Below are 20,597 nucleotides of genomic sequence, written 5' to 3'. Positions count from 1 at the left end.
ATGTGATTAGATCAAGCACTCTGCCCTGGAAACTTTCCTAAACAAACCATAATTAATGCATTTACAATGTTATTTCTCTATCAATTGTTAAACTACAGGATACTCTGAATTACATGTCTTAGGGTCTCCTTTACTGAAGAATTTTTTTTGTCTATAAATATTCCCTGTAAGTAATTTGTACTTAAAATTATGCTTCAGTCCTGATGCCTACAGTTAGAGTCAGGCACATCTGTTAGAGTTTAGTAGTAAACTCACCACAAGATTTGCTAATTTGGTTTCTGATGGTCTACATTTGGCATTAAAAAATGACCTGTGTCAACAGCATAGACAATAAACCAAGTTGCAGAGCCAAGTTGGTGAGTGCAGTGAGATAAATTGGTTTCCATTTAAAAAAAAGAGAGAGAGAAATCACAATGTGGAAAAGTCAGCATGTTCAGGGTTGAAATCAGCTCATTACTAAAACAGGTATATTTTAAGTTTTGCTGCTGAAACTCCACCCTAATGTCAGACACAGTCTCAGGAACCTAGAAAGTGGGCTCAGGACAGATCTCACCTTGGCATTCACAAATTATGTGAGACCTCGCTGCTGAGTAGTAGTGGCCTCAGGTGTGCCACGTGGCAGGGCTGGGGACTAATGTTAGCTGGGACATGGTCCTTACTGCTTGGAAGCTGGAAAAGGATGTTCCTGAGCCCACCAGCTTTTTCCTCCACATTGCTCTCCGTTGTCCTGCTCAAGGCTCCAGTCAAAATCCAGTAAGATAGTTGTGGGAGGGCATAGAGTGCTATGAATTCTCCTCTGTTCAAACCAGGGTTTTCTGAAAAGTGTCTCTTTCTCTGTCTGTGAACCTGTGAGTGTGATAGCGCAAGATTCTCTAAGCCTTATACAACTCGCAGGTTCCAGAGACGAGGAAATGGAAAGGAACCACTCCACTTCCTCCCGAATCTGAAATAAACATTTGAACTAGAAGAAAATGAGTCTGACAGACTCATTCCCTTCTCCGTTTCCTGCCTCCATGCTTGCCAAGCACTGCTCTGAGAAGCCAAGCCCTGCTCTCCTTGTGTGAAAGGCAGACTCATAGAAACCAAGAGGTAACAGTTTTTAAAGGAAAGTCCAAAACAGGGCCTCGAAAAGGGCAAATATCAGTGAGCACAAGTGACTGAAAAAAGGGGAGTTGCAGGGAGAGAGAGTGTCTTGTTAAGGTGACTGTACTTTTTTTTATCTTCTAGGCAAGTGTCCTTGTCATTAAGAGTCTTTATACTTCTCTTTCTTTAAAAAAAATTATTAGAAGTAGTAGAAGGCAGAATATTTAAAAAGCTCTGAAGTCTCAAACTTCCTCTTGTGGAATGGGAAGTCAGCCACCCTTACACTCGCAAGCTAATAAGATTATTGAATATTTTCCTAAAAGAGAAGGGATATTACTAGGTAGAATGAGAAAAAAAATAGGGCACTTTGTTTTTGATGGTGCCAATTGAAATATGTAAATAGACATGAAAGAATATGGTAAGATTTTCTGAATGTATATTTTAGGATCTGTAGACTGATGGGTGTTAATATCTCTTATATAACCAAAGGGCTGTGGAACTCTGTCCTGTCTGAAGGCAAGTGGCTTTGGCAGGGACAGAAAGACAATGTAACAAGTCCTGGTGATTTTTAGGGCAGTTCTGCAGCTGTGATTGGACACAGCTGCACAGAGCCGCACACCTGCCTTGCTTGCCACAATGTTAGCCTCAGGGCTGGAATCCACAATTTCACAGCATTTGCTTGACCTTTTTGAGGACATTGGATGTCCTGGCCACAGATTAAAATGTGGGGACATAATTGTCCGCTCCATGTCACAACAAGACAATAGAGCAATATAGGTTTTATATGTGGAAACACACAATTTTGGTTTCATATTCCAATTATATGGATATCCCATTTAGAATCTATCAATAAGAGAACGAGACTTTCTCCATGGGGCTGCTCCAGGCCGGAGTTGGATTTTAGTGTTATGATGGGTCTTCTGCCCTTAGAACTGCATTGTAATCGTTGTGTTGTGGCCGAGAACAATGCTACAAAATGATCCAAATGGAGTGCAGTGACCATCTTTACAGGATCTCAAGATGAAAGGCTGTAGTTCAGGTGAAACCATCAAGGCTCAATGGGTACTCTTGTGTAAATCCAACCGCTCTTATGATTCCATGCATGTGGATAGCCCACTAATGGGTCATCTGTGGGAAGTGGCTCATCCTTAGGACACCATCTGATCTGGTGTGATCATGAATGTGGAAGTATTTTGTAATCTGTAAAGGGCTCTTAGAGTATTTCTTCTGCATTATTTAAATTTTACCTTCCGACTTTCTTGCAGAACTCTAAAATAAAACTGATTCACCTATTTGGGATAGGTGACATGTTGGCCTGTGTTAAGACAGATGACTTGGACCCAACCTTAGGCCCAATGTGGGGATAGAACTCAAAACTGACTTGTAATCAAGTTCAGTTCTTACGTCTGCAAAAGAAATCAGCTCTCTTCTGCAGATTGCTCTCTCACCCCCCTTTAAAATCTCAATTAATGAGTTCAATGACGCTTAATAGAAATCTACCTCAGAACACATGGAGATGAAAAGGGAGGTAAAATATTTTCCAAAAATAACCATCATTCTATCATTCATAATCTCAACCAGCAGAGATACTAGCATTTTTTCCGCCTACCTTATACATTGTTTAGGATCGGGGGTTTCCTTTTCCTTTGAAAGTATTTCTCATAGGCTTCACTTTCATGGACAATGTGTGTCAGAATGTTTTGAAGTTAAGTCATGTAACTGACAGATCCTTTTTATTGTCATTAGGACTGTGCATGCGACTGACATGGTTGTCTATGAGAAGACTGTGTTAATTAGTTTTTAATTAAAATGATATATTTTTATAAAAATACATGGACATGATAGAAGTGGTAGAATAAGCAATACAAATAAGCTAAAAGAAAAACAAAGCCTGTAATTTTCCCACGCAGACACAATAACTATCAACATTTGATATATGTCTTTTAATGCCCTTTTCTATGTGTGATATATAGTATTTTTTAAAACAAAAATGGTCTTATAGTGTACTATCCTTCCTTTAAAAACAATATATTGTTAATAGCTTTTCAAGGCAGTAAAAATTTATCTACAGTGTATATTTTATTGGCAAAATAGTATTCCATTTTAGTCATTCCATGACTAAGCTGTAATTTATTTAACCAGATTCCTATTGTTTGGCATATAGTTTGTTTCTAAGAAAAAAACACCGAGATAAACATTCCTGAACATGCATACTTTTGCGCTCATTTCCTTAGAATAGTTCCTACAGTGCTGAGAAATAAAATTGCTGAATGAAAGGGTATGTACATTTTTAAAGGCTTTTACTGCATACGGTCAAATAACCCTTTCTAAAAGTTGTATCAACTTAAATTTTCAATACTAGGAGACTGCTCATTAACACTGGATATTACAATTCTTTTAACTTGCACATACTTATTTTTAGAATCAGTTTCCCTGAAATTTATTTGATCATTTCTCTGTATTTATACACTTAAGAAAATATTTGTGAATGTATTCAAATGTACTAGCACATTGACTTGAGTATATTCTAAATGCTAGGCATTGTCCTAGGTGAGGCATGGGGGAAATAAAGGGTTTCTGCCCTTTGGGTAACTTACAGTGTATTTGGGATAGGTGACATATTTTACCAAAACTGGGACTTGGAGTGAAAATTGGGATTATGTTTGTGGGGAGAGAGAGGACATGGCTTTTCCCTAATTTGAATGAATGATTGGGAGCTCTCTGAAAACTTTCTGCTCTCTTGGTTAGGATACAAAGTTGAAAGCATGTCAGCATTCAATTTTATGAGAACTGGTAAGAAAGAAATCAGTGATACGTACCTATATTTTAAAGATTTATTTATTAATTTGAGAGAAAGAGAGACAGCACACATGAGTGCTTGGTGGGAGGGGCAGAGGGAGAGGGAGAGAGAATCCTAAGCTGACTCCTCACTGAGCGCAACTGGGATCCTGGGGGCTCAATCTCACACCCCCCCCCAGGATCACCACCCCAGCAAAGACCAAGAGTGGGATGCTTAACTGACCGCGCCACCCAGGTGCCCCGGTACCTACCTATATTTTAAAATCTCTTTGGTGTTTTCAGAATAAAATCCTTAGTCCTTTTCAAAGACCTTGAAGGACTTGCATTTCAGAAGTATTGTGAGAATTTGTAATTACTGCAATTTTCAAAGTGTCTTGAAGTTAACTCTTTTTATTTACCGGTAAAATGTTCAATGAAAAATCATTTAGACTGAACTTTGACTTTTGTATAGTACCTCCGGGTAAATAAGGAGAGAATCTAATGAATGTCCTGGGAATTAAGTTTCAACAAAAATATATTTTGCCAGTATCAAAAGAACTCAGAAGGAATGGGGAAATAGTAAAATTTCCAGCCTTTCCATCATCTTTCTGTGACCTATTTTTTTTAAATTCATGCTTTCAGACTAAATGTTAGGAATGTCTTTTTTCCTTAGGACCCCTGGAATTGAGAGAGGGGAATTGGAGAGGGTAAGGAAGAAATATGGGGGGTAAATATTAAAAGTACAAAGCAATTAGGGGTGCCTGAGTAGTCGACTCAGTCCATTAAGCGTCTGACTCTTGATTTCAGCTCAGGTCATGATCTCAGGATTGTGAGCTGGAGGCCCGTGTTAGTTCCCTGCTCGGTGGGGAGTCTTCTTCTGTCCCTCTCTCTCTTTCTCTCTCCCTCTGCTCCTCCCCCTGCTCATGTGCTCTCTAAATAAATAAATAAATAAATAAAATCTTTTTAAAAAAGTACAAAGCAATTAGAATCAGATCCAATGCCCCAAAATTATAAAATGAGAAGATTAAATTTCAACAGTGACTTTTGAACACCCCCCCCAACAATACAAATAATTAAAGAGAATAGAGGCCAATGATCAATTCCGAAAGCAAGTTAAGTGAAGTTTCAACATAGGTAGATAGACGCCCCAGTTGGAAAGCTCTTTATACGCGATGTTGACATCCTGTAGTATGATTTCTTTGCAACTCTTTGATTGGTCCAAGGAGGTAGTTTCTTTGGAATTGCTGACACATTGGACTATACGGAATTGATCGTAGAAAGAGGCCTGGTATAAGAATCAGAAGATCTGTATTTTTGTTTTGACTTTATTGGGTGATGTCTCATGCCTGTCATTTACTTTCTGGGTGCTCTTAATTTTCTGTTGTAAAATGAGGGTATCATACAGGTTCATCAGAAGTTTATTGTGGAAATCAAATACCCAACTTACAGGGTTATTGAAAGGAACAAGAGAGTTAAAGGATGTGGAAACACTGTAAAGGGCTGTAAGAGTGTTAGACATTATCATTATAATTATAGTGACCTATTTTCCAAACCCAAATTGGACCACATGGTATGAGAGAGGATTTTTGTGCCACTTCCAAGGGTGAGAGGCAGTCTGCAAAATGCGATTCAGATGCCAGAATATTGAAATTTCTGGCACAATTTTCATGGTTTATGGGAGCAATGATAAAATATTTGAAATAGTAACTCTTCAGTAAAGTTTATGATGTGTGATCATGATAATTATGATATTTCTTTGCAAAAGGTACTTAATTTCTTGTGTAAGTAAAAGTTCTTTGATTTTGCAGAATCTTACTGCTGGGAGAGAACTTGAGGGACTTCAGTTTCCCATTCTGTTTCTAGGACATTTGCTGGGTGAAGATTTGGGGGGAACAAATTTCAGTACCTCCCTTGGTACAGTAACCTGTCTTATTATTGAACATCTTTACCACAAAAATCTCTGTAGTTTATCACCTTTTTAAAAAAAAATAACATGCATGAGAAACTTTTGTAGGAAAGGAATATTTTTTTAAATAAAAAACTCCTTTTTTAAGGGTAATAATACAAAAAAAATGTGGAAAAAACAACTGCTGGAATTTTCTACCAGAAGGATTTGAAAGCCCTTATGGGCCATAAACATTGAATTTACTTCTTCTAGAGTATGTTATGTTTCTTGGATGATAACTGCAAAAATCTATTTCATTTCCTTTGGTTTAGTACCATAATGAGCCCATATGATATCTAGCATCAAATGCTACCTAGCAATTAAAAATCTTAAATTATCTATTCCTTGGGGTTCTTTGATTTCTTAATACAGTAGTGTATAAGACAGAAGTAATAGTCTTATTTCATACGCTGCAAGAAACTTTGGCGTTCGTTTTTTTCTTTCTTTCATCTTTCTTCTCCTTTCATGAAAGATTTGAGTTTTATAGCTTGAAGGTTTATAAACCTTTTGTTTTCTGCTTTTGCAGGCATGTATCAAAGCATTAAGGTGTTTATTTTTATTTTCACTGACAAGAAAGGAAATGTTGTAGAGTGTATTTTCATTGACATTTATAGTAACTTGAAAATCATGGAATAGATCAAGTTCATATTGATTGTTCCATGAAGCCTCTGAGTTTTCAGCACAAACCATAAACTAAGTGATGCAGTTAAGATGCCCCAATAATATGAATTTGGTGTTAATAATCCAGTTGAGGTTTCAGTTTTTACCCTAATGTCTGAAACTTCTGGATTCCATCCCTGGGATTGGTTCTGAAAAGCTGAATGGATTTGCAGCTGGACTAAAACAAACAAATCTATATCCTTGGCTGGGAGGTTGTTCCATGAATTATGCATCTGTAGCCTTTGTGTCACTTCAGAGGTTAGACAGAACCGGAGAGAGAGGCACCCAGATACAAATGGTCTATAAAATTGGATATGGTGGCTGAGAGTTACTATGCAAAAGATTTTCTCTCTCATTGGCACAGTTCTCTTGGAGATTCGGGTAAATAGCACACAGACCAATAGGATGGCTTGAACTTGGCTTTTAATGCTGTTGGGAATTGGCGTTTTGATGTAAGGTGTAATCCTTATCCTTGGAGCTTTCTGCTGCCAGACCACTGATGGAGGGCCTCGATTTGTGTGCTTAGCGACTGTCATTCTCTGGTCCAGGCGCTTAGCTTAGTGAAAAGAATTGGGTGTTAGGGGAGACTGACGCCTCATTAAAGGGATCTCTTTTGATTGAGTAGAGCAGCATTTAGCTGAGTCCTCCTCAGTGGTATTCCAGAAGTTGCAGAGCTTATTATACATATCGATCGTATCATCTTTGTGCATTCATGAAAAGAATGTCTATTTAAAGTGGACATGACCAGCCATCAGAGAGAATAAATGCCTCACTAAAGCTTGATATGGCTGACTGTTGGCCTTGTGGATGGTAGCACTGAATCAATCTGGCTAGATTTTTTTAAATTGCCGGTGCACTATTCTGTCACGTAGACCCAGTTGGAGCTCTGAGCTTAAGTGGGCACTAAAGCAAAGAACCTAGCATTCTGTGGGTGGTTTGAAATGCCAAGTTTGTTTTTGTGGAGTCAGTAGTGTAATATCTTTTCTTTTTTATGCAACCCCTGCTGAAATCTAAAGTCATGAAATTCAAGAGAACAGGAACTCACACGTCGAGGCTGTGCACACTCTTGGTTTAGCCTGGGTGCTTTGTTTCAGGTATATAAATTATACATCCCAGTGTAATTCGGAAATGACAGCTTCTAGGGAGAACGAGAAAAGGTTCTTTGAGCCACGGAGAAGGTTAGAATATATAGTTTTTCTAGCAAGTCTGGGAAGCTCAGGATGCCTTGCCAGATAGAGATTTTTAAAAAAAATAAATTCATTGAATATTTATGAAGCCCTTATTCTGCAGTGTAGAGCCCTTCTTTTTATTTTAAAAAATTTTCCTCAGCTTCATTGAGATATAATTGACACATAACATTGTGTAAGTTTAAGGTATACAATGGGCTGGTTTGATGTATTTATATATTGCAAAATGATTACCATGTAGCCTTAGCTACCACCTCCATCCTGTCACATAGTTACCATTTCTTTTTTGTGGTGAGAACATTTAAGATGTACTCTCTTAGTAACATCTGAGTATATGATACAGTATTAGCTATCATCATGTTGTACATTTTATCTCCAAACTTGTTAATCTAATAACTGGAAATTTGTACCCTTGGACCAATATCTCCCCATTTCCCTCACCCCCCCCAAACTCCTGGTTACTACCACTCTACTCTATTTCTCAGAGATGTTTTAAGGCACATGCAAGCATTAAGATCATTAATACAGTCTCACATCTTGTTTCCAGATCTAGCAGTTGATAAGGTCACAAAAAAATAGTCACCTGATATTAAAGCTTTAAAGCTGTCCAACTATACCCATTATTTTCACAGTTTGGTATCTATAATAACAACAATAATAGTATCTTACATTTATATATTGATTTATAGTTCATAAAGTGTTTTCAGGTGTTCTCTAAAATCTGGGCTGACTATTAACCTTAAGGTTATTTGGTACTTTTATGTTACTTGTCAGAAGACAATCATAGTGACCTTTCATTTTATGGAGAAAGAATCTGTCACTAGTGAAATTTGTAAAGCAAATTGTGCATTGATTTTTATTTTTTTAAAGATTTTATTTATTTTTTTATTTTATTTGAGAGAGAGAATGAGAGAGAGAGAGAGCATGAGAGGGGAGAGGGTCAGAGGGAGAAGCAGACTCCCTGCCGAGCAGGGAGCCCGATGCGGGACTCGATCCTGGGACGCCAGGATCATGACCTGAGCCGAAGGCAGTCACTTAACCAACTGAGCCACCCAGGCGCCCTGTGCATTGATTTTTAAAGTATACACTTGAAAAATGGAAAATTAAAAGGGAGACCCTTGTAGCCTTGACAACTGCGAAATTATTTCTTGGCTGAGATTTTGCTTTATCTGAGATAAGAGTTATGTTAAAAAATAATACCTGAATCGGAAAGCAATTCTAATTTAAATCAATCTGAACCACAAAAAGGCCAATTAATTGTTTTCCTTTTCAAAATATTTTCTTAGCTGTTTTTGTGCTTTACCTTTCAATATTTTTGTGCTTGTGTGGGATATAGACTTTGCAGAATATTCTAAAATATGACTTCCTATTTGTAAGCAAAACTGACAAATACCTTTTCTTCTTATTATCTTTAAATTGCAAAGGTCTGAAGGCCTGTCATAATTGGATGCATCATCCTGAGATTTAAATGCATTACAGTTTTTGAACGTGATTTGAAAAATGAACAGGACTCTAGGGGAGGTGGGGCAGGTCTGGTAGTTAATGGGTAGTGCAAACAGAACTCGATTTATGCATTCTTTTCAAAATAGTTATTGATTATATAAAAAAGAAGCCTATGCTTCTCTTTCAGAACTTTGCAGAAAACACTATGAATGAACTCCTCGGCTGGTATGGCTATGATAAGGTTGAATTGAAAGATGGTGAGGATATTGAATTCAGGAGCTACTCTACAGATGGAGAGAGCCGGCAGCACATTTCTGTTCTCAAAGGTAATGACATTTAATGTCCCTTTGTTCATGCAAAGAAGGATTAACTATCTCAACCTGCCAGAACTGAGTTGCTTTGGGACTCATTTTGTTGATTATGCCAATGGTTGATTTAAATGTACATCCCCAGTAGTGCTTTCCCATAAGCAGAATTCCACAGAATACAAGAGGACAACATAAAACAAAAATAGGCACAACTTAATCTCTAAGCGATGGGAGAGCCAGCTAGTGAGGGCTAGGGACTTTAAGGGCTATGGCCCTGCCCACAGATTTATAGAAAGAGACAGTGTTTGCTAAGTTCTCCTTCTAATTTCCCGAGTCTTTGGTATATTAGTTGTTGGGGACTGGTACTTTCTATTAAGTGAAATACTGGGTTTGGATTTTTAGACCTTAAGAGAAAATTGTGGTTAGTTTGGTAATCCCCTCTTCCTCCTTTTTTGGGTGGGAATTCTAAAGGAAAGCCCTATTTCTGTTTTGTGTTTGAAATACCTCCTGCCCCCAGCCTTGGATAGAGTAGGAGGAGTAAGAGAGTAGTGCATGATTGGATCCTACATTATTTTATAAGAGTTTTCATCAAAGCCTAGCTAAACAGTGGAAATTAGACCCTTGGCCAAGTTGAATTAACACTGATTCTATCAGCGAATAGCAGTGTCAGATATCTCATGAGGGAAGCCTAGAACCATTGGTGGGTGTTGATATGGATGCTGAATTTATGAACCTAAATTTGGAGTGAGAGTTTGTTTGTCAAAGAAAAGGAGGATGTAAAGAAGCGATCCGTATGGTGAACTTCAATAAAATGTGGGTAAAATTCATTGTGCATCATCATTGGCAATTTGATCAGTATTTGCTCTGCAGTCAAAATCTGTTGGCATAAACTACCTGCTCATGCATTTTATTTCCAGTCTCTAAGATAGCGCTTTTCCTTCTTATATGCCAAGCAACAAAATGTAAATGAGCTGTCCTGCAGGCATGTGGAATTAAATGTACGTGACAAATTTCATGTTAAGCCTGCTATGAAATTGTACACATCATGTTACAGAGATAGTATCATCAATTTCACTGTAAATGAAAAATGCAAGTCATGAGTTTATATTCTATAAACTAATAGCTCGTATAATACTTGGTCTAGGTAATAATCTTTGCCTCTGGGGAACATGGAGAGAGTGCCAGGATATGCTACTAGAGGGAAAAAGTTGTTTTCCATGGTTGAATTTTTTTTTTAAATGATTCACATGCAAGGATAAAATTCACAAAGTTCATATCATTGTAAGTTTTCTTTATTTTCATTTTTGTTAATATTTAATGGATATTAGTGGGTTGATTTAAAGAGTTTACCCTATGAAACAAGTTTTCTTTCTAATAATCTGCTTCTTTCTCATTGGTTCTTTTGATTATATTATGACCAAACTTTTTAATACAGTGGGACCTAGTGATAAAACTGGAGGGGCATGCTTTTAGCTTGCCCCCCTGTTAGCCAGAGGGTGATGCCTGCTATATATCACTTTGTACATGGAAGAGGTTAATTGCCTCTCAAGTTTCTGTGGGCTTTCACAGTGCTAAAATTCATCACCATGATACAATTGAGATATTAGCTATCATAGTAGAGCAAATTGTAAAGGAGCCCCCTGGAAATTTATGGTGACAAGACTAAAAAGGTCCAGGATGGTCTGTGGAGTTCTGGTAAAGATCTGCAAGGAAAAGTTTGTTTTGTTACATAGCCATTTTACTTGAGAAAATGTGGTCAGAAGGAAAGCAAGTCCTTTTATAATATTGAATGTGATTTTTTTTTCTTTTACAGAAAATTCTTTGCCAAAACCAAAATTACCTGAGGACAGTGTTATTTCACCATACAATATAAGCACAAGCTATTCAGGGCTTGCCACAGGAAATGGACTCAGTGACTCACCTGCAGGGTCCAAGGATCATGGCAATGTGCCCATTATTGTACCTTTAATTCCTCCACCTTTCATAAAGCCACCAGCAGGTAAGTCACTACTGGGGTTTCCAATGAGAACGATTCATAGAAAGTTGTCATTATCTTATAAGTAATTATTGAATGCCCAAAGTACCTTTGGAAAAGACTGTTTTAGGAACTTTGTAGACAAGAGATGTTAGCGCATGTGTTATTTGAAATAGCATTACTCTGTTAGGCAAACTCAGGCAAAGTCCCCAATCTACTTTCAACTGAATGAATTTTTCCTACCACTGGCTACAGAAAAGTACTTTTTCCTTCTCTGAAATCATCTGTTAAAAATAAAAAAAAAAGAGTGAAATAATTTTATATACTGACTGACTGAACCATGTGGTGGTGTTGTGAGGGCCAGGTCTCCTGAGTGGGCTGCCCTTCTTAGAAACAGCCTTTATCCATCTTGCCACAGAGTTCTTTCTAATTCCTGGAAAACTCTCTTTGAGAGCTTTAAAGAAAAATGGATGTCTGAATTTCACTTGTATGCAAATGTAATCAGTTCTTTAATATTTTCAGAAAATCAGATGGCAGTGTATGAAGCTGAGCATTATGTGATAGAAGCTAGGTTACAGCTGTGTTCCATACAGAGAAAGAAGTTCAATAATATTGTATCTGGCTTGCTGTGAAATGTTAGAATTATGCTAGAATGCTTAATTACTACACTGGTTATTTTTCTGTATATTGAGTTGAACAATGATAAATAGTGAGTTTTGATGGCAGTACTTACTATAACTACTGAAGGGAATGTTTGTATTTTTTGGGGTGGGGGGAAATAGGTGTGTGGTTATGTTTCCATAAACAGTGAAGATATTTATAGATATAAATTCCTGGGCTTATGTTATAGATATATTTACACCATATTCTAAGTGTTACTAACATTTTTCTTCATAGTATGGATACATTCTCTTGCTTAGCCTACTACATTTTAGTAGTAAAAGTTTCCTTTCGTATTGAGGTCCTCAGACATGTTAAAATTCATTTACTTGTCAAAATCACTTGAAATTGTGTTTATCTAATTACTAATATAATTTGTGTACCACGTAAAGTTTGCCTTTTTAATGCCCCTATTCTCCTTTGATTGATTGTTTTCTGATGCAGAGGGACCCAGATGTATCTCCCAAGGACCAAAGACATACTTTGCCTAGGCCACTGGGAAGGGGAGGGGTGACTAATTTTGTAAATGTAGGGTTCATATTCCAGTGTGTGTCCAGTGGCTTGGGTGAGTGGTGATGATAAATGGGATCAGTAAGGCAGTGTGTCTAAGTGGAAAGAACACTGGCCTCAGATTTAGACAGATTTAGACAGATTGGGCTCAAATCTAGGCTTTGTCACTTATCAGCTCTGTGAACATGGACATGTTATATAAGCTCTCTTCTTCTCAGTTTCTCCATCTGTAAAATGGGGACCACAGTTTCATCTCATAGGATTGTGGCCATGAGATCAGAAAATATATGTAAAGCACCTAGCATAGTGCTTGCCACACTAAAGCCATTCAGTAAACACCATGCCTCTTTTTTTTTTCAGTCTTTAGTCTGCCCTAGAATTATCATGCACATAATTTGTGCATAAAAAGGTGTGCATCCAAATGCAAATTCCCTTCTAAGATTTATTTGAGCAAAGCAAACAGCTTTAGAAATTAGCATAGCTGAGGCTAACATGACTTTGGCATGCCAAAAAACCTGCCCTGGAGTTTCCTGCTGAGCCAGCCACGTGGAATTCAAGCACACAGCGCCCATTTAACTCTAATTCCACATCAGATCAGGAAATAAATATGCAAAGGGATACAGGCCAAAAATTGAGCCTTGGAAGTCTTAGACATAGGAACTCAGAGGAATTAGAAGCCAGAGTAACTGAACACCAGTGGTTTTATGCTGTCTTCATGCAACTCCAAAGCACTCATCTGTTGAAAACAAAATGTAGGGAAGGATGTGTTTAATTTTCTGTATCTGCTCTAAACCTTGACTCTGTGCTTCTCCAAGGTTCTATATGACAAGACAAAGATACAGAAAGGATCTCCACTTTCAAGGAGTTTTTTCCATTAATCCCTAAACAGAAACACTTACAGGAGAGATGAATTTTGATTTAGTCATATTATCTAGTGCAGGGGTCTGCAGACTTTTCCTATAAAGGGCCAGATAGTGTTTTAGGCTCTGGGCTGTGCTGTGTCTATCAGAACTACTGAATTCTGCTGTTGTAGGTAGTACATAAACAAATGGGTGTGGCTGTGTTCTAATAAAAAAATCATTTACAAAAAAGGCAGCAGGGGGAGGTTTGGCCCCAAGAGCATAGGTTGCTGATTTTTGCACTAGGGTAAGATTGGCAAAAGTTTCACGATAGTAAGAAGTTGAATAGAGTTTCTGAGAGTCAGGCCGTGAGCTTTGCCATGGTGCTCTATGTAATATCATAAGGGACAGCAACATGGATAGGAAAATGGTGGGGTTTTCAGGGTATGTGTGAGTTTTGGCACATAGAAGGTGTTCCAATAATGTTTGTTGAAAACTGAACAAATGGCTGATATTCAAATTCCTACTGCACATACATAAGATGGTACGGGCCACTCTGTTGTTCAATGAGAAAATGCTAGTATCTTGGCTGGCTTAGTCCCAACCTGTCAGAGTTTGACTATAGCTTTATGACAGTGATGTGAATAATTATCCATGGATAAGTAAGGCCCACAGATTACCCAAAAACTTTCATCTAATTAATCATTTCAATTCCTCCTTTTGTTAAAACTTTACCAGGGTTATTATTCAGGGTAACTGAGTTGAGGCACATTCCCTGTCAATTTTATAGCTGTACATAGGTTAACAAGGCATTCCCAAGGGAAACTAATAAATGGTACAATAGCTAGAAGTAAAAGGCCCCTCGTTAATCAGCCCCTGAATAATTTAGAACTGACTATATCATGCAACTGTCCACCTCTTGGGTGGGGAAGACAGGGATCATATGTATGTTTTGGATTCCTAGAAAGAAAATAACTGTTAGCATTTAAATTATTCCTGTTCTACCATAAACTGGTCATGTGACAATAATAATACCTTATGTTTGTATTAAATCCTTTATAGTTCATGAAATACATTCACATTATTATTTGATTTGATTTGATCTTCACAATGACCCTGGGAAATAGTATGCTAGATATAGTTAAATAAAAAAACTGAAGGTCAAATAGGTTAAATGGCTTTCTCAAGGTCAGGTGACTTCTAAGTACTTGAGCCAAGACTAGTACCAATGTCTTCTGACTCCTGACTCAATATCCTTTTTAATATAAAGTTGCTTTTTCAGCATATTTGTGCAACACTTCCTTAGACTGCATCAGAATAAGAATACTTGTTAGTCTGCTACTTCAGATTCCCCAGTGACAGGGGATACACTGTGTTCCTGTAAACAGTTATTTTTTAAAGTCCACATCTTTTGGGAGACTTGATGAGTTCTCTGAACCTGAGAATCTGTGACTCTGTGAACTGGGATGACCTAGTAGGAGTAAAACCCCAGCCTGGTTTTAAAATGCTCACCATCATGAGGCAAGTTGCTGCTCCTCTGAGGTACCAGAGGGCTCCATCTGGTTGGGCACTGGTTCCAGAGTGTGTTTCATGTGCTTGGGCGGGCTCAGCACTGGATCCCATCCATGTTTGGCAGCCAGTGGGCCCAGTGGAATACTTGTGATTGGGAACATGGTGACACCACACTTGCTTGGATTTCTACTCTCCTTTTGCACAGCTGCATACAGAAGTGTGGGTGTAGCTTATTTCTGGGCCCGGGGAATTGCTTTTCTGTTCCTGCCCCCACTTCTCTTCAGAGAAGAGAAGGGGAGCTCCCTGTGCTTTGGTGATTACCACAAGCATTGTCCCTGCTTTGGTCACACATGTTTATATACAGTTTTGTCTGATTTCCAAGGCTAAGCTGCCCTTCCCCCATCAGGAACGGAAGTTGGCCCTTGGTGTAGGGTTTGTGACATCACAGTCGTTACTATGGTAATAGACTTGTTATAAACACAGGGTAATAGCCCCGATTTTGCTTTTTTTTTTCCCTCCAAGCAGTGAAGGGAATCACCATGACCCTTAAATAAGACTAACAGACTTTTCTGCAGACTAGGAAGTGGACAGAATAAGGCTTTGCCATATAGAGCCGCCATTAAAACAAAAACAAAAACAAAAAAACAAAACAACTGTTAAAAGAATAAGAAAATAATAGAAAGCACTGACCACCTTTTTCTTTTTATGCAAACGTTCCTTTATCCTTTTAGTTTGAATGAATATGAAAGCCTCCTTCTCTGCTAATTTTAAAAATCACAGCATGAGCCTAGTCTGAAGTGGCAGAATATATATCAGCAAGAGTTTTGAAAGATAACTCAGGTTAATTATATTGTAACCTTGCTCTAATTCTTCTCATATTAGAGATTTTAATATAGGCTCCAACCCTTCAGGACTTCATTCTAAGACGGTTGTGCCAGAAAAGGACTTTGAGCATGGATTGTAAAGGCTGTGCTGTAGTGAGTCTCCATCCAAATACTTAGGCCGACCCTGCTCCGCCGCTGGTTTGACTACTGAAGTCAAGCCATTCAAAATGGATTTTATATACAGATTTTTTTTTTTTACAAAGACTTTATATTGGTGTTCACTGCTTTCCAAATGTAGAGCTCCACTGACAGATATTAGTCCTCTGCAGTGGTTGGGCAGTCTTGGTGCTCCCTACCCTGTCTACTTCTGGTTAAAGCAGCCAGTTGGGACTTGAACCAGAATTTTTATCTCCTAGTCTCAGACTTGCTCCATGACATTTTACTCCCAAGAATTAAAAAAAAAAAAAAAATCAATGAAACTATTGGTGTAATTATTTTTGTTCATGATGAAAAGATGAAATGCAGCAACTTTTCCTAGTGGAAGTCGCACTAAGTTCTGTGGCAGAAAACACCGTGTATCTAGGAAATGACATTTTAAACCTGAGTCTTTTGACAGGCTTTCCCAAAGGCTTACAACTCACCTATTACAAGTCCAGAATCCCTCTAAGTCCCTGAATACTTTAAAATGAAATTAAATGTACAAAAAGGAGGGAATATATTTCTCTGGATGCATTTATATGGCAGTTTTGAATAAAATATTTTTTTCAATTTTTACCTCAAACGGTAAGTGACCTTATTCTTTTTCCCTGCTACCCATATGAGAAGTGAAAGATAGGGTCTATCCCCACAGCACATACAGGTTTATGTGGAGGGAAATGAGATCAAGCTTCTAAGAGCTTGATTCCCTATGTGCAGGAGCATCTTGACTTTCTTTGAAAACAATGACCATTTCCTGTCTTCCAGGATGGTTTGCTCTCAGTGAGCTTTCCACATTTGTATTCAGTCATAGTCATGGAAATATGATATATTTTTTCAGGCAAATCTTAGAATTCTTAAGGGGTTATAAGAACTGGGCTCTAAGGAACCATTAGCTTAACTGAGAATATGGAAACAATCACGTGATCTGCTAAGCCCTATGTATATAGCTGAGCAGTCCACAGTTAATAAGCATGTTACTTTTTGGCTCCTAAAACTCTTACATGGAGTTGTACTTGCAGGGAAGTGGGAATCAGAATGTGGTTTGCATTATGATCATTATTTATTTTATCTGTTATTCAATATTCTTGGGGCTTGCATATGAATGATATATTCCAAATAGCCATTGAGAAAACAGGATTTAATCAAAATTGCTCTGCCATTTATTTATTTGTCCAACTTTTAAAATATGATTATTAAATAAAATTACCTAGAGTTAATGGGATTTGTATGATTTACTATTCATGTAGCAGATACATTTCTTTAAAAAAAGATGTTCACTGAACCCTCAGATTTGGAGAATTTTCCAATTCACTTAGAAAAAGGACAGGAGGGATTATGGTGAATGGCAGGAATAGGAATAGTTAATAATAGTAATGATATAGTCTCATCCTAGCTAATATTTTTTGAGCACTTATTATGGGCCAGACATTGTGCTAATAGATTATTATCTCATTTAATTTTCAGAACAACTCTGTGTGGATGCTATTATTAACCTTGTTTTACAGATGAGGAAACTGAGACCCAGAGCAACTTGCCTGAGGTCACACAGGTAATAAGTGGTAGAAGTGACATTTGAATTTAGGCGTGATGTCTCCTTAACCCATATATGTAGCCACTGGATTATCCAAAAACCTATGTCAGTCAATTATGTGTTTACTGAATGTGCTTCACATTATGCTAGATAATACAAATGTATATGTCATCATCCCTGACCACCAGGAATTTACAGTGTACTTGGTATAATCAAAACGTCATTCCAGTTTGACTTTGGAAGGAATTTTAGCAGCATTTGGAGGGTGCATGGTGGCAGTAGAAGGGTAAAATGGAGTAGCAGAAGGTCTATAGGGAGATAATCAGGAACTGTTATTATATCTACACAGTTGAGGAGAAATAAACATAATGTAGGCCAGAAGATAGTCATTCAGAATTCAAGGTGATTAACAAAAGACACAAAATGAAGTCTAAAAATGTTACCTGGTATGATATGGGCCCTGTTTTATCTTTTTTTTTTTTTTTTATAAAATTGAGTGTTCTTGAAAAGGTGGAAATCAAATTTCAGTATGTTCAATCATTCTTTTTTTTTTGTAGTAACCATCTATCTCCATACAAAATTATTACAGTATTATTGACTATATTCCCAGTGCTGTAGTTCTCATCCCCACATTGATTTATTTTATTTTATTTTAATTTTTCTTTAAAGATTTTACTTATTTATTTGTGAGAGAGAGAGCATGAGCAGGGGCAGGGGCAGAGAGAGAAGCAGACTCCCTGCTGAGCAGGGAGCCCGACTTGGGGCTCGATCCCAGGACCCTGGGATCATGACCTGAGCCTAAGCCAGACGCTTAACCGACTGAGCCACCCAGGCACCCCCTGATTTATTTTATAATTGGAAGTTTGTACCTATTAATCCCCTTCACCTATTTTGCCCATCCCCTACTCCCCTGCCCTCTGGCAACCACTAGTTTGTTCTCTCTTTCTCTCTCTCTCTCTCTATATATATATGGTTTTTAAGATTTTATTTATTTGACAGAGAGAGAGACAGCGAGAGAGGAAACACAAGCAGGGGGAGTGGGAGAGGGAGAAGCAGGCTTCCCACTGAGCAGGGAGCCCAATGCGGGGCTTGATCCCAGGACCCTGGGATCATGACCTGAGCCGAAGGCAGATGCTTAACAACTGAGCCACCCAGGCGCCCCTGTTCTCTACATGAGTCTGTTTCTTTTGTTGTTGTTTGTTTGTTCATTTTTTAAAGATTCCTTATACAAGTGAAATCATTTGTTATTTATCTTTTTCTGTCTGAGTTATTTCACTTAGCATGGTACCCTCATGTTGTCGTGAATGGCAAGGTTTCATTCTTTTTTATGGCTGAGTAATATTCCATTGTGTATGTTCAAGTGTGTTTTTTTAAAAATTTATTTATTTTAGAGAGAGAGAGTGAGTGGGCGGTAAGGGGCAGAGGGAGAGGGAGAGAAAGAATCTCAAGCAGATTCCCTGCTGAGCACAGAGCCTGACACATGGCTTGATCTTGTGACCATGATATCATGACCTAAGCTGAAATCAAGAGTCAGACACTTAATCGACTGAGCCACCAAGGCACCCCTCAAATGTGTGGTTTGAATGGTAGCATGATGTTGTGGAAAGACTACCAGAGGAAAAATCAGGAGACCTGGATTGTTAATGCCAGCTCTGCTATTTACTGGCTGTGTAAATAAGACAAGTCACTTTGCGGGGCACCTGGGTGGCTCATTCGTTAGGCATCTGCCTTCAGTTTGGGTCATGATCCCAGGGTCCTGGGATCAAGCCCCTCATCGGGCTCCCTGCTTGGCGGGAAGCCTACTTCTCCCTCTCCCACGCCTCCTGCTTGTGTTCCCTCTCTCGCTGTGTCTGTCTCTGTCAAATAAATAGATAAAAAATCTTTTTTTTTTTTTAAAGATAAGTCACTTTGTGTCTCTGTGCCTCAGTTTCCTTATCTTAATAATGATGTATTTAGCTTAGGTAGTCTGTGATTACATTTATAAAATCCTGATTTTGTGACTTGTATAGTGAATTTACCACCTGATTTTGTGATTTGAGTCTGTTTTAATATGCTGTAATATCTATTTGTTAGTTGATTGAACATATTTAAAGAAAACTCACCTATATGTGTAATTATGGCAGCCAAAAGTCTGATGGAAAATGTATGCCTCTTAGACAACTATCAGTGATTGTTAATTTTTTTACTCTGGAAGAGTGACTTGAAATAATAGATTTAAGTTTTAGAAAAACAGCTAGAAAAAAATATGAAATGTGAGTAAATGAAAAGACTATATCACCCATATGTCATTAGAACTAATAATTTTGATGTTACACGTAAGTAATGATTACTGAAAGTAATTCCCAGAATTTCTGCAAAAGAGAAGTCATGTTATGTCCAATTTAACTTATCAAAACAGGCACAAGAAGGAATAGAAAACTTGAGTAGTCCTGCATCTATTAAAGAAATTAAACCGGTGCCTGGGTGGCTCAGTTGGTTAAGCATCTGACTCTTGATTATGGTTCAGGTCATGATCTCAGGGTCCCAAGATCAAGCCCTGTGTTAGGCTCCATGCTCACTGTGGAGTCTGCTTGAGATTCTCCCTCTCTCCCTCTACCCACCCTGCTCATGTGCTCTCTCTAAATAAGTAAAATCTTAAAAAAAGAAATTAAATAGATCCTTTCTACAAAGAATATTCTGGACATAGATAGCTTCAGTGGTAGATTCTACCAAAAATTTAAGGAAAAAAATGAAACCAAACATAGAGAGACTCTCCTAGAAAATAGGAAAAAAAAAAAAAAAGAAAGAAACACTTTCACTCCATTTCAGGATTCCAGCATGACTTTGATCCCATGACATGACAAGGACATTAGAAGTAAGGAAAATGATAATTTAATGTAATTGAATTACATTAAAATGGAATACGTCTGTTCATCATGGAACTTATTCAAAAACCCTCAAAAAATCATAGCAAACAAAATCCAGTGATGTAGACAAAAGAATAATACATCATGACTAATTTGGGTTTTTTTCTAGGAATGCAAGGTTGATTTAAGTTTAAGAAATCAGTCAATATGTTTAACCACATTAACAGAATAAAATAAAACCTCATACAATATTTTCAATAGATGCAGAAACATAATTTGATAAAAATTTAACACAATA

The 20,597-nt window shown here is 37.7% G+C and overlaps 1 protein-coding gene across 1 annotated transcript in view; it reads left to right on the top strand.

Annotated features, from left to right (window-relative positions):
- SOBP (sine oculis binding protein homolog) overlaps positions 1-20,597 on the top strand; it is a 139,130-nt gene that overhangs the window by 4,041 nt on the left and 114,492 nt on the right. Inside the window, exons 2-3 of the mRNA XM_028104245.2 lie at positions 9,284-9,422; positions 11,218-11,403. Of these exons, the coding sequence (XP_027960046.1) occupies positions 9,284-9,422; positions 11,218-11,403 (325 nt within the window). The remainder of the gene's footprint in view (positions 1-9,283; positions 9,423-11,217; positions 11,404-20,597) is intronic.

The sequence above is a fragment of the Eumetopias jubatus genome, unplaced genomic scaffold (assembly GCF_037043125.1).
Source record: "Eumetopias jubatus isolate StellerSeaLion01/CBP00866 unplaced genomic scaffold, mEumJub1_p1.0 scaffold_6, whole genome shotgun sequence".
NCBI lineage: Eukaryota > Metazoa > Chordata > Mammalia > Carnivora > Otariidae > Eumetopias > Eumetopias jubatus.
This window is presented reverse-complemented; position numbering and strand designations above follow the sequence as displayed.